A 15,000-nucleotide genomic window follows, 5' to 3' on the forward strand; every position below is an offset into this window, starting at 1 on the left:
GTTTTTGACCTGCGGGATGAAATCTTTCACAATGTATTTTCGGATTGTGTTATATAAATCTGCCTGTTTTTATATACCTTATTATTATATTATATATACCTTATATATTACAAACCTACTGTATCATATCTGATATGCACATTTCTACGGCCTCTTAACAATCTCCTCCAGTCCTTCTGTCGTCTGATTTTACAGAAACATCACGAGTATCAAATATGATCATCAGAGCTTTTGAGGAAGGTTTATTAGTTCATATCTCAATCATCACTGTATTGCATTGCATTAAAACTACAGAGCTTTGATCATAAAACTAAACTTTTAAATATCATCTTACTAAGACGTTATTGACAGATATTGGTATTTATATGCATTTATGTAAGTATCTGCTATACTGTAATAAAGATCTCGGTGATTTACATTACAAGCATCAGAATTTCATCACTAATTGTACATCATAATCAAACTGCAAAAAATGCTTTTCTTACTTAGTATTTCTGTCTTGTTTCCAGTCCAAATATCAAAAAATTATTAAATCAAGATGCATTTACTAAAGTAGTGAAATTACATATTTGACATGATGACATGATATTATGATGTCTTGTTTTCTGGGGAAATAAATCAAAATAAAGTGAGCAAAATTATATCACAATGGAGTAAGAAAAATCATCAATTCAATTCAAACAGAAAAAGGATTTTTTTTTTTAAAGCAAAAACTCACTTAATTTTGATTTTTTTTCCCCAGAAAACAAGACATAATATCTTATGGCATTTCACTACTTTAGTAAATGCATCTTGATTTCATAATTTTTAGATATTTGGACTGGAAACAAGACAAAAATACTAAGTAAGAAAAGCATTTTTTGCAGTGAGAACTAAATCAAGAGTATATGAGCCACGAAAGCCTGATGTATGAAGTATGAAACTCGACAAAAACACATGCAAACTTCTTTATACTTTGTCTAAAGGTTCAATGAACTGTTCCATTTAAAAAAAAGCTTGACTATTATTTTATATGTCAGGCTTTACAGGATTAAGAAAGTGAATGGAGTTGATTTTGAGTTCATCTTGACTTAACACTGCTTTAAACTCTCTCACTCTCTCACACACACGATCTCTGGCTCTCTCTGCTGATTGGCTCGCGGGGGATGTGATGCGGTAACCATGGCGACTGGAGTTTAATTCTCTCATTACGGCTCAGTGTGTGTGATGAGGGTTTGTGTCTGTCTCAGGTTAGACTTTATTCCAGTGAAAGTCATTGGCTGCTTTAGTAGGGTTTGTGTTTCGGTGTTTCTATGAGGAAAACCTTTCAAATAAACTCCTGACGAGTTCTTTGTTTTTCCAGAGTCTCACGTGACCTGCTGTTTATAGAGTATCAAGTGTGTAACTCGTCTTTAATCCCATAAAGCCAGATTTCACTTCGTCTTCATGATCTAATGTCGCCTCAGACTCCAAAAGCTGACTGTATTTGTTCAACCTTTAGAGGAACATTGAGGATTTTATGATGGAATAATCAGATGAGACAAAGCTTAAATCATCCTCAAATAAACCTCGTCATTGAGGAAATAAAGAAAAATATGAAAACTCTTTATGAGGTGCATCGAAGAATTTAGAATGTAAATGTTTAAAATTATTGTTTTATTTCTCAAAATTGAGTGTAGAAACTTTCAGAAGACTAGTTTATTAAGATGATTATTATATTAATAATAAATATACACGTTGCTCTATACTATACACGTCTCTTCTCAGCAAAGCTGCAGTTATTTGATCAAAAATACAGTAAAAATTGTGAAATATTGTTATAATGTAAATCATCTGTTTTCTATGTGAATATACAGTAAAGTGTAATTTATTCCTGTGAATTTTCAGCATCATTACTCCAGTCTTCAGTGTCACATGATCCTTCAGAAATCACTCTAATATGATGATCTGATGCTCGAGAAACATTTATGATTATTATCAGTGTTGAAAGCAGTTGTGCTGCTTCATATTTTTGTGGAAACCGTGATATATTTTATTTCTCGGGATTCTTTGATGAATAGAAAGCTCAATAATATGTATAGCATGAATGCACTGTACGTTGCTTTTAGATCTACTAAAAGTTTGATCAAACTCTAGAGTGATGCAAAATTGTTTCTAAGTGTGTTTGTGTCCTTTTAGTATTAGTCCTTTCAATGTTTCATTAATATTTCACGTTTATTTACCTGCTCTTGTTGTTCAAGCTCCAGCGATACTGACTGGAAGAGTCTCTATAGTGGGCAGAACTATTTTCACGCTCTGGGTTTTAAAATATTCATCAGTGAAGCCCCCCCCCGACTTCAACATCCACAGGCCTGTTATTATCCTCAGACTGAGAAATATCGGTGCATGATTGTGAATGCTGCTAGTGAAGCGTTTTGGAGACCACTGTGGATGGCTGGACAATAGAGCTTTGTTGTGTGAATGTAGGTCACAATGTGTGTGTGTGTGTCTTTGTGTTCTCATTGATGCTTGTTCTGCTCTTGCTCAGACACATACATAATTTCATTTTATTTTGAAGAAAATGTGAGTATTGTATGCAAAACTCGCTGGCATTATGATTGAATGTTGTGTGTGGTTGCCAGGGTGTTGCTATGTGGTTGCAAATGTTGTGTGTGGTTACCAGTGTGTTGCTAATGTGTTGTGTGTGGTTGCCAGGGTGTTGGTATGTGGTTGCAAATTTTGTGTGTGTACTTATGTGTTGTATGTGGTTGTCAGGGTGTTGTTGTGGTTGATAATATGTTATGGGTGGTTGCCAGGGTGTTGTTATGTGGTTACAATTTTTTTGGGTGGTTGCTAGGGTGTTGCTATGTGGTTTTTAGGGTGTTGCTAATGTGTTATGTGTGGTTGCCAGGGTGTTGCTGTGGTTGCTAATATGTTATGGATGGTTTCCAGGGTGTTGCTATGCGGTTGCAAATGTAGTGTGTGGTTGCACGTGTTATGTGTGGTTGCCACTGCCAGGGTCTTCTTGTGGTTAATATGTAACGGGTGGTTGGCAGGGTGTTGCTATGCAGCTGCAATTGGGTTTTGGGCGGTTGCTAGGGTGTCGCTATGTTGTTCCAAATGTTGAGTGTGGTTGCCAGGGTGTTGCTATGTGGTTGCTAATGTATTGTGTGTGGTTGCCAGGGTGTTGCTAGGCAGTTTCTTATGTGTTGCGGGTAATGGCAGGGTGTAGCTGTGGTTGCTAATATGTTGTGGGTGTTTGCAATGGTGTTGCTATGTGGCCTGCCCTATATTGAACTTTATTCTTGTCTAGCAGCAATAATTGAAATATTAAGGAGATTACATTTGTGATTTTAATCACCCTCATGTTGTTCTAATCCTGAATGACTTGATTAATTTTTGTGTGTGTAACACAATAGGGGTCTTTTCTGTGTGTTTGTTGTGTATATTTCTGCTTGTTGTGGTATCATGTGAGCGTGGAGCATCACTGGTGTCTCAGTAGGAGGAGCACTCTGTTATGTTTGCCGTGTGGTTGTCAGTTTAACAGGGCACAAGCACAGCTCTGCTTCGCGCCACGGAGACGCACACACACACACACACTCTCTCTCTTCAAACTGGTCTCTGAGCCATATGCGCTACAGATGGGTCAGTCTCTAGAGCTGGCCCTAGGGTCCGAGGTCGTTAATCAGGGATCTAAGTGCTGCCGGACTGCAGCAGAGAGAGGAATAATGTGCCATAATCAGACGTCATCCGCACATCAGGATAATTTATGCCGCTTTTACCTCTCCTAAACAGGCACTTAACAGGGCAACCTTGCACTCTAGATATTAACTCTAGAAAATTGTTAATTTCTACTGAATAATGTCTTTTATAATTATGACATGTTGCTTGTCATTTGGTTTAATGGTGAAATGTGTAGCCCATATTTTTTTTTACCGAAAAATTAGATATATCATAAAGACTCTGAAGTGGAGTCTTATCTTGTTAGGCCAGTAAGCAGCCACTTAGCAACACCCTTGCAACCACCTAACAACACCTTTGGAACTACCTTGCACACCCTAGTAACAACCAAAAGAAACACCCTAGCAACCACCTAGCACACTTTAAAAGCCATTTAGAAACACCATAGCAACACCCTGGCAACTACCTAACAACACTTGGTGTGAGTGTGTGTGAGTGAGTGAGTGTGTGAGTGAGTGAGTGAGTGAGTGAGTGAGTGAGTGAGTGAGTGAGTGAGTGAGTGTGTGTGTGTGTGTGTGTGTGTGAGTGAGTGAGTGAGTGAGTGAGTGTGTGAGTGTGTGAGTGAGTGAGTGAGTGAGTGAGTGTGTGAGTGTGTGAGTGAGTGAGAGAGTGAGTGAGTGTGTGAGTGAGTGAGTGAGTGAGTGAGTGAGTGAGTGAGTGTGTGAGTGAGTGAGTGAGTGAGTGTGTGAGTGTGTGAGTGAGTGAGAGAGTGAGGGAGTGTGTGAGTGTGTGAGTGTGTGAGTGAGTGAGTGAGTGAGTGAGTGAGTGAGTGAGTGAGTGAGTGAGTGAGTGTGTGAGTGAGTGAGTGAGTGAGTGAGTGTGAGTGAGTGTGTGAGTGTGTGAGTGTGTGAGTGTGTGAGTGAGTGTGTGAGTGAGTGAGTGAGTGAGTGAGTGTGAGAGTGAGTGTGAGAGTGAGTGAGTGAGTGAGTGAGTGAGTGAGTGAGTGAGTGAGTGAGTGAGTGAGTGAGTGAGTGAGTGAGTGTGAGAGTGAGTGAGTGAGTGAGTGAGTGAGTGAGTGAGTGAGTGAGTGTGAGAGTGAGTGAGTGAGTGAGTGAGTGAGTGAGTGAGTGAGTGAGTGAGTGAGTGAGTGAGTGAGTGAGTGAGGGATTACAGGCTTGAGTAGTCACTGTCTCTCTCTCTGAGCCTCTAATCATTTTTACTGTGAAAGATTTGAGCGCGCTCACTGAGACACTATTCCTCTGCTAGTGTTTGCATGCATGAATCGTTTGCATCCCTTAATGTTTCGCTCTAAAATGTTGTAGAAACCAAGGAACAATAACTTTTGGAAATTCTAGCATATTAATAATTCAGAGCTGAATGTGAATGAAACAGAATAACCTTAGTCTTGTGTGTTTCGGTGCTCAATATCATAAATGTTGATGGATTTTTATTTATTTATTAAAAAGCAACCAAAATAGCATTTATTTTGCACTCAGAAAATGTGCATCATGTCAGTGTTATTTGAGTAACACAATAAGGTTTCATTTGGCTTGTGTGAGATTCACTCTGTTAAACTTGCTCATGTTCAAGTGTGACTCAGTGTCGTCTCACCCTTGTCTCACAGCGAGCTCATCCTGTCCAACATTGATGTCGGGGTTTCCGGTAATTGGCAGTGTCACGTGACCAGTTCCCGTGGCAACAGCTCAATCGGCATGGAGATCGTGGTTCTGGAGACGACAGCGCTGTACTGTTCGGCCGAGAGGGTCAATAGCAACAAGGGTGAATTCAGGTGCGTCTTCAGCTAGAGAAGCATCACACTCACACACACTCACGCCGTTACTTAAATATCACTTCACTTTGATTGTAATGCACCACTTGACGCACCATAGCAGCCACATAGCAACACCATTCAACCACCTAGCAACAACCTTGCAACCTAGTAACTGAATAGCAGCATCCTTGCAAACACCTAACACACCCTAGAAGCCACATAGCAACACCCTGGCAACCACCCAGCATACACTGGCAACCACATAGCATCACTCTTGCAAACTCCTAGCACACCCTGGCAACCACCTAGCACACCCTGGCAACCACCTAGCACACCCTGGCTACTACCTAGCAACACCCTTGCAATCTAGTAACCGCGTAGCAACATCCTTGCAAACCAGATGCACATACTAACAAGTACTCAGGAACACCCTAACAGCACACACGCACACAGAGAAGCCACAGCTACAGAAGCCCAGCCAACCATCAGAAACATCACAATCACACACAGACACCGTTACTTAAAAATCACTTCACTTTGATTGTGATGCACCACTTAACGCACCATAGCAGCCACATAGCAACACCGTTCAACCACCTAGCAACACCCTGACAACCTAGTAACCAAATAGCATCATCCTTCCAAACACCTAACACACCCTAGAAGCCACATAGCAACACCCTTACAAACACCTAACACACCCTAAAAGCCACATAGCAACACCCTGGCAACCACCCAGCATACACTGGCAACAACATAGCAACACTCTTGTAAACTCCTAGCACACCCTGGCAACCACCTAGCACACCCGCGCAGCCACATAGCAACACCTAAGCTAACATGTAGCACACCCTGGCAACCACCTAGCACACCCTAGCAACCACATAGCAACACGCTTGCAATCTTGTAACCGCGTAGCAACATCCTTGCAAACCACATGCACGTACTAACAAGTACTCAGGAACACCCTAACAGCACACACACGCACACACACACACACACATACACAGAAGCCGCAGCTATAGAAGCCCAGCCAACCATCAGCAACATCACACTCACACACAGACGCTGTTACTTAAAAATCACTTCACTGTGGTTGTGATGCATCAGTGCCTCTTTTCTCCTCTGTTGTATTTTAATGGCTGTTCTCTGATTGGTGCTTCTATAGCTTCATGTTCTGTGTTTGTGCAGGACACGTCTGTAATGGGCTGGAAAATCTGTCTGTTGTTACCAGAGGAACTAGTGTCATTTATTACTGAGCATTTGTGCCTCACTTGATGGCAGCAAATGGACACTGTTCATCTTCACAAACCCTAAATGTGTGATGTGTGACCCTAAATGTGTAAACATGATCAGTTTCTCGGAAAGACGCTTAAGTCACACCTGCACTGCCGTTTTAAGAGTTTAAGGTCAACCATCTAGCATAGCAACACCCTAATAACCACAAAGCAACATCCTTGCAAACACCTTGCACGTACTAACAACTACACAGGAACACCCTGACAACCACATAGCAACACCCTTGCAAACACCAAGCACACCCTGGAAACCACCTGACACAACATAGCAGCCACATAGCAACACCCTGGCAACCACATAGCAACACCCTTGCAAACTCCTAGCACACCCTGGCAACCACATAGCAACACCCTTGCAACCACCCAGTATACCCTGGCAACCACATAGTAACACATTTGCAACCACCCAGCATACCCTGGCAACCACATAGCAACACCCTTGCAACCACCCAGCATACCCTGGCAACCACATAGCAACACCTTTGCAACCACCAAGTATATCCTGGCAACCACCCAGCATACCCTGGCAACCACATAGCAACACCTTTGCAACCACCAAGTATATCCTGGTAACCACCCAGCATACCCTGGCAACCACATAGCAACACCTTTGCAACCACCAAGTATATCCTGGCAACCACATAGCAACACCCTTGCAACCACCCATCATTCCCTGGCAACCACATAGCAACACCCTTGCAACCACCCATCATTCCCTGGCAACCACATAGCAACACCTTTGCAACCACCCAGCATATCATTTGGCAAAAAAGTTTACACGTATACATGTCAGTTACATGTATAGTTTGGTTGTAGTTAATGGATGATGTTGATCATAAATCCACTAAAAATGACAGAAACACCAGCGGATTCAATAACATTGAATCACAGTGGTCAATCGGTCAGTGAAGAGAACACACACTTGATCTGCTGAATCACATTCACATGCTGTTTTCTCAGGTGGCCGAAGACATTGGCTGGTTTCCTGGCGTTCCTGCCGTGTGCGATGGCCAGCGTTAGCTCCGCCTCTAGCCCCGCCCCTCAGGAGAAGAGGGCGTGGCGGAGGTGTGGCCAATCGGGCCGGTGGGCGGAGCATGACTATAACCAGTGCTCATACGCAAACCAGTTCACACGCAGCCTGCATGAACTCACACAGGTCTGTAACCTCCATCATCATTCAATTCTATTCAATTCACTTTATTTGTATAGCGCTTTTCACAATACACATCGTTTCAAAGCAGCTTCACAGAAAACTGTCCTGTTCTCTTATAAGAGGTAATTGTTTAAGTTATGTATTTCAGAAATGCACATATATAAAAAAAAAACACAGATAGCGAAACATTTATTAATTAAAACAATGTAATAATTTAACCCTCATCCGGCCTTCGGGGAGTTTTTGACCCGCAAATGACTTTTGCTAATATAAAATAAACATTTCTCTTTGTCCAAATGGCATGAGACTTTGTCAACTCTGAAAAAAAAAAAAAAAATTTGGAAGGAAATCTGTTTTTATGTTAGTGTGAAAAACAAAAAAGTCACACTCGGGTCTTTCGGGGTCTCTGATCATCATCATCATCATCATCATCATCACGAGTGTAGTTTTATTGGACTCGTAAGCTGTCGCTGGAGTGCCGTTATCCTGCTGGAATCACTTCGGCACGACACACACCTGATTATACGGAGCAGATGTTCAACTTGACCTTGATTTACTGAATCCCCAACATGACATCATGACTTTGCGTAAACATACACGCCACTTTCAATTCAAGTGGCGTGTTATCTATACGCATTTTGAGCTATCCGCGTGTATGTCCACGCCGAAATCTTTTGCGTGTATGTCTACGCCATTAAACGTCCGAGTGATTCCGCGTGTATGTGTACGCCGTTAAATGTCCGAGCGAAACGAAGCAAAATCTATATTCTACATCTGTGGAGCGATATTTCTTTTCCTAGGATGGTAGGAGAAGACTCATAAATGGTATTAACCCCAGTGACGGGTAGGTTTAGGGACGGGGTTGGGGTAGGTCATATATTTATATGTACATAATACAGTAATATAACGTTAAGTCAAAGGCGTTGATAAACACGCTGAAAAGCGATTATGCGTGTTGATAGCACGCCAAAAATGGAAATACGAATTGGCGTGTCATACATACGCCAATCCTTGTGTTTTGAAGCCTGAGAACTAAGGGATTCTTTGAGATTCGATTGGCTCAGGCCCTCTTTTTAATTCCTCATGTCTCAATAATCTTCACAATTAGTATTTTAAGTTTCTTTGGACTTTGGTGTGCCAGACAACATGCAATAATCTGACACAATCCTAGCAGCCAAAACACAGCTCTTAAAGGGTTAGTTCACCGAAAAATGAAAATGATGTCATTAATGACTCTCCCTCATGTCGCTCCAAGCCCGTCAGACCTCCGTTCATCTTCGGGACACAGTTTAAGATATTTTAGATTTAGTCCGAGAGCTTTCTGTCCCTCCATTGTAAATGTGTGTACGGTATACTGTCCTTGTCCAGAAAGGAAATAAAGACATCATCAAAGTAGTCCATGTGACATCAGTGGGTTAGTTAGAGTGTGTTGAAGCATCGAAAATACATTTTGGTCCAAAAATAACCAAAACTAAGCCTTTATTCAGCATTGTATTGTGTTCCGGTTCTGTTGTGGATCCGCATTCAGTGCCGCTGCTGACGTGTGTGTGTGTGTGTGTGTGTGTGTGTGTGTATTCTGGTTCTGTTGTGGATCCGCGTTCAGTGCCGCCGCTGACGTAAGACGCTGCTGATGTGTGTCTGGTGTGTGTGTGTGTGTGTGTGTATGTGTGTGTGTGTATTCTGGTTCTGTTGTGGATCCGCGTTCAGTGCCGCCGCTGACGTAAGACGCCGCTGACGTGTGTCTGGTGTGTGTGTGTGTGTGTGTGTGTGTTCTGGTTCTGTTGTGGATCCGCGTTCAGTGCCGCCGCTGACGTAAGACGCTGCTGACGTGTGTCTGGTGTGTGTGTGTGTGTGTGTGTGTGTGTGTGTTCTGGTTCTGTTGTGGATCCGCGTTCAGTGCCGCTGCTGACGTGTGTCTGGTGTGTGTGTGTGTGTGTGTGTGTGTGTGTGTATTCCGGTTCTGTTGTGGATCCGCTTTCAGTGCCGCCGCTGACGTAAGACGCTGCTGACGTGTGTCTGGTGTGTGTGTGTGTGTGTGTGTATGTGTGTGTGTGTATTCTGGTTCTGTTGTGGATCCGCGTTCAGTGCCGCCGCTGACGTAAGACGCTGCTGACGTGTGTCTGGTGTGTGTGTGTGTGTGTGTGTGTGTTCTGGTTCTGTTGTGGATCCGCGTTCAGTGCCGCCGCTGACGTAAGACGCTGCTGACGTGTGTCTGGTGTGTGTGTGTGTGTGTGTGTGTGTTCTGGTTCTGTTGTGGATCCGCGTTCAGTGCCGCTGCTGACGTGTGTCTGGTGTGTGTGTGTGTGTGTGTGTGTGTGTGTGTGTTCTGGTTCTGTTGTGGATCCGCGTTCAGTGCCACCGCTGACGTAAGACGCTGCTGACGTGTGTCTGGTGTGTGTGTGTGTGTGTGTGTGTGTGTGTTCTGGTTCTGTTGTGGATCCGCGTTCAGTGCCGCTGCTGACGTAAGACGCTGCTGACGTGTGTCTGGTGTGTGTGTGTGTGTGTGTGTTCTGGTTCTGTTGTGGATCCGCGTTCAGTGCCACCGCTGACGTAAGACGCTGCTGACGTGTGTCTGGTGTGTGTGTGTGTGTGTGTGTTCTGGTTCTGTTGTGGATCCGCGTTCAGTGCCGCTGCTGACGTAAGACGCTGCTGACGTGTGTCTGGTGTGTGTGTGTGTGTGTGTGTTCTGGTTCTGTTGTGGATCCGCGTTCAGTGCCGCCGCTGACGTAAGACGCTGCTGACGTGTGTCTGGTGTGTGTGTGTGTGTGTGTGTGTGTGTGTTCTGGTTCTGTTGTGGATCCGCGTTCAGTGCCGCTGCTGACGTAAGACGCTGCTGACGTGTGTCTGGTGTGTGTGTGTGTGTGTGTGTGTTCTGGTTCTGTTGTGGATCCGCGTTCAGTGCCGCTGCTGACGTGTGTCTGGTGTGTGTGTGTGTGTGTGTGTGTGTGTGTGTGTTCTGGTTCTGTTGTGGATCCGCGTTCAGTGCCACCGCTGACGTAAGACGCTGCTGACGTGTGTCTGGTGTGTGTGTGTGTGTGTGTGTTCTGGTTCTGTTGTGGATCCGCGTTCAGTGCCACCGCTGACGTAAGACGCTGCTGACGTGTGTCTGGTGTGTGTGTGTGTGTGTGTGTGTGTTCTGGTTCTGTTGTGGATCCGCGTTCAGTGCCGCCGCTGACGTAAGACGCTGCTGACGTGTGTCTGGTGTGTGTGTGTGTGTGTGTGTGTATTCCGGTTCTGTTGTGGATCCGCTTTCAGTGCCGCCGCTGACGTAAGACGCTGCTGACGTGTGTCTGGTGTGTGTGTGTGTGTGTGTGTGTATTCCGGTTCTGTTGTGGATCCGCTTTCAGTGCCGCCGCTGACGTAAGACGCCGCTGACGTGTGTCTGGTGTGTGTGTGTGTGTGTGTGTGTATTCCGGTTCTGTTGTGGATCCGCTTTCAGTGCCGCCGCTGACGTAAGACGCTGCTGACGTGTGTCTGGTGTGTGTGTGTGTGTGTATGTGTGTGTGTGTATTCTGGTTCTGTTGTGGATCCGCGTTCAGTGCCGCCGCTGACGTAAGACGCCGCTGACGTGTGTCTGGTGTGTGTGTGTGTGTGTGTGTGTATTCCGGTTCTGTTGTGGATCCGCTTTCAGTGCCGCCGCTGACGTAAGACGCTGCTGACGTGTGTCTGGTGTGTGTGTGTGTGTGTGTGTATGTGTGTGTGTGTATTCTGGTTCTGTTGTGGATCCGCGTTCAGTGCCGCCGCTGACGTAAGACGCTGCTGACGTGTGTCTGGTGTGTGTGTGTGTGTGTGTGTGTGTTCTGGTTCTGTTGTGGATCCGCGTTCAGTGCCGCCGCTGACGTAAGACGCTGCTGACGTGTGTCTGGTGTGTGTGTGTGTGTGTGTGTGTTCTGGTTCTGTTGTGGATCCGCGTTCAGTGCCGCTGCTGACGTGTGTCTGGTGTGTGTGTGTGTGTGTGTGTGTGTGTGTTCTGGTTCTGTTGTGGATCCGCGTTCAGTGCCACCGCTGACGTAAGACGCTGCTGACGTGTGTCTGGTGTGTGTGTGTGTGTGTATGTGTGTGTTCTGGTTCTGTTGTGGATCCGCGTTCAGTGCCGCTGCTGACGTAAGACGCTGCTGACGTGTGTCTGGTGTGTGTGTGTGTGTGTGTGTTCTGGTTCTGTTGTGGATCCGCGTTCAGTGCCACCGCTGACGTAAGACGCTGCTGACGTGTGTCTGGTGTGTGTGTGTGTGTGTGTGTTCTGGTTCTGTTGTGGATCCGCGTTCAGTGCCGCCGCTGACGTAAGACGCTGCTGACGTGTGTCTGGTGTGTGTGTGTGTGTGTGTGTGTGTGTGTTCTGGTTCTGTTGTGGATCCGCGTTCAGTGCCGCTGCTGACGTAAGACGCTGCTGACGTGTGTCTGGTGTGTGTGTGTGTGTGTGTGTTCTGGTTCTGTTGTGGATCCGCGTTCAGTGCCGCCGCTGACGTAAGACGCTGCTGACGTGTGTCTGGTGTGTGTGTGTGTGTGTGTGTGTATTCTGGTTCTGTTGTGGATCCGCGTTCAGTGCCGCCGCTGACGTAAGACGCTGCTGACGTGTGTCTGGTGTGTGTGTGTGTGTGTGTGTGTGTGTGTGTATTCCGGTTCTGTTGTGGATCCGCGTTCAGTGCCGCCGCTGACGTAAGACGCTGCTGACGTGTGTCTGGTGTGTGTGTGTGTGTGTGTGTGTATTCTGGTTCTGTTGTGGATCCGCGTTCAGTGCCGCCGCTGACGTAAGACGCTGCTGACATGTGTCTGGTGTGTGTGTGTGTGTGTGTATTCCGGTTCTGTTGTGGATCCGCGTTCAGTGCCGCCGCTGACGTAAGACGCTGCTGACGTGTGTCTGGTGTGTGTGTGTGTGTGTATTCTGGTTCTGTTGTGGATCCGCGTTCAGTGCCGCTGCTGACGTGTGTCTGGTGTGTGTGTGTGTGTGTATTCTGGTTCTGTTGTGGATCCGCGTTCAGTGCCGCCGCTGACGTAAGACGCTGCTGACGTGTGTCTGGTGTGTGTGTGTGTGTGTGTGTGTGTGTGTGTGTTCTGGTTCTGTTGTGGATCCGCGTTCAGTGCCGCCGCTGACGTAAGACGCTGCTGACGTGTGTCTGGTGTGTGTGTGTGTGTGTGTGTGTGTGTGTGTGTGTGTGTGTGTTCTGGTTCTGTTGTGGATCCGCGTTCAGTGCCGCCGCTGACGTAAGACGCTGCTGACGTGTGTCTGGTGTGTGTGTGTGTGTGTGTGTGTGTGTGTGTGTTCTGGTTCTGTTGTGGATCCGCGTTCAGTGCCGCCGCTGACGTAAGACGCTGCTGACGTGTGTCTGGTGTGTGTGTGTGTGTGTGTGTGTGTGTGTGTGTGTGTGTGTGTGTGTGTGTGTGTTCTGGTTCTGTTGTGGATCCGCGTTCAGTGCCGCCGCTGACGTAAGACGCTGCTGACATGTGTCTGGTGTGTGTGTGTGTGTGTGTGTGTGTGTGTATTCCGGTTCTGTTGTGGATCCGCGTTCAGTGCCGCCGCTGACGTAAGACGCTGCTGACGTGTGTCTGGTGTGTGTGTGTGTGTGTGTGTGTGTGTGTGTGTTCTGGTTCTGTTGTGGATCCGCGTTCAGTGCCGCCGCTGACGTAAGACGCTGCTGATGTGTGTCTGGTGTGTGTGTGTGTGTGTGTGTATGTGTGTGTGTGTGTGTGTGTGTTCTGGTTCTGTTGTGGATCCGCGTTCAGTGCCGCCGCTGACGTAAGACGCTGCTGACGTGTGTCTGGTGTGTGTGTGTGTGTGTGTGTGTGTGTGTGTGTGTGTGTGTGTGTGTGTGTGTGTGTGTTCTGGTTCTGTTGTGGATCCGCGTTCAGTGCCGCCGCTGACGTAAGACGCTGCTGACGTGTGTCTGGTGTGTGTGTGTGTGTGTGTGTGTGTGTGTGTGTTCTGGTTCTGTTGTGGATCCGCGTTCAGTGCCGCCGCTGACGTAAGACGCTGCTGACGTGTGTCTGGTGTGTGTGTGTGTGTGTGTGTGTGTGTGTGTGTGTGTGTGTGTTCTGGTTCTGTTGTGGATCCGCGTTCAGTGCCGCCGCTGACGTAAGACGCTGCTGACATGTGTCTGGTGTGTGTGTGTGTGTGTGTGTGTGTGTGTGTGTGTATTCCGGTTCTGTTGTGGATCCGCGTTCAGTGCCGCCGCTGACGTAAGACGCTGCTGACGTGTGTCTGGTGTGTGTGTGTGTGTGTGTGTGTGTGTGTGTGTTCTGGTTCTGTTGTGGATCCGCGTTCAGTGCCGCCGCTGACGTAAGACGCTGCTGACGTGTGTCTGGTGTGTGTGTGTGTGTGTGTGTATGTGTGTGTGTGTATTCTGGTTCTGTTGTGGATCCGCGTTCAGTGCCGCCGCTGACGTAAGACGCCGCTGACGTGTGTCTGGTGTGTGTGTGTGTGTGTGTGTGTATTCCGGTTCTGTTGTGGATCCGCTTTCAGTGCCGCCGCTGACGTAAGACGCTGCTGACGTGTGTCTGGTGTGTGTGTGTGTGTGTGTGTATGTGTGTGTGTGTATTCTGGTTCTGTTGTGGATCCGCGTTCAGTGCCGCCGCTGACGTAAGACGCTGCTGACGTGTGTCTGGTGTGTGTGTGTGTGTGTGTGTGTGTTCTGGTTCTGTTGTGGATCCGCGTTCAGTGCCGCCGCTGACGTAAGACGCTGCTGACGTGTGTCTGGTGTGTGTGTGTGTGTGTGTGTGTGTTCTGGTTCTGTTGTGGATCCGCGTTCAGTGCCGCTGCTGACGTGTGTCTGGTGTGTGTGTGTGTGTGTGTGTGTGTGTGTTCTGGTTCTGTTGTGGATCCGCGTTCAGTGCCACCGCTGACGTAAGACGCTGCTGACGTGTGTCTGGTGTGTGTGTGTGTGTGTGTGTGTGTGTGTTCTGGTTCTGTTGTGGATCCGCGTTCAGTGCCGCTGCTGACGTAAGACGCTGCTGACGTGTGTCTGGTGTGTGTGTGTGTGTGTGTGTGTGTGTGTTCTGGTTCTGTTGTGGATCCGCGTTCAGTGCCGCCGCTGACGTAAGACGCTGCTGACGTGTGTCTGGTGTGTGTGTGTGTGTGTGTGTGTGTGTGTGTGTGTTCTGGTTCTGTTGTGGATTCGCGTTCAGTGCCGCTGCTGACGTAAGAC

At 46.8% G+C, this 15,000-nt stretch overlaps 1 protein-coding gene across 1 annotated transcript in view; it reads left to right on the forward strand.

The window, feature by feature from the left end:
- LOC130072194 (adhesion G protein-coupled receptor A3) overlaps positions 1 to 15,000 on the forward strand; it is a 221,027-nt gene that overhangs the window by 57,587 nt on the left and 148,440 nt on the right. Inside the window, exons 8-9 of the mRNA XM_056237207.1 lie at positions 5,264 to 5,428; positions 7,669 to 7,864. Coding sequence (XP_056093182.1) covers positions 5,264 to 5,428; positions 7,669 to 7,864 — 361 coding nt within the window. The remainder of the gene's footprint in view (positions 1 to 5,263; positions 5,429 to 7,668; positions 7,865 to 15,000) is intronic.

Source organism: Rhinichthys klamathensis, unplaced genomic scaffold (genome assembly GCF_029890125.1).
Source record: "Rhinichthys klamathensis goyatoka isolate OS25496 unplaced genomic scaffold, OSU_Roscu_1.1 h1tg000482l_1, whole genome shotgun sequence".
Taxonomy (NCBI): Eukaryota; Metazoa; Chordata; class Actinopteri; order Cypriniformes; family Leuciscidae; genus Rhinichthys; species Rhinichthys klamathensis.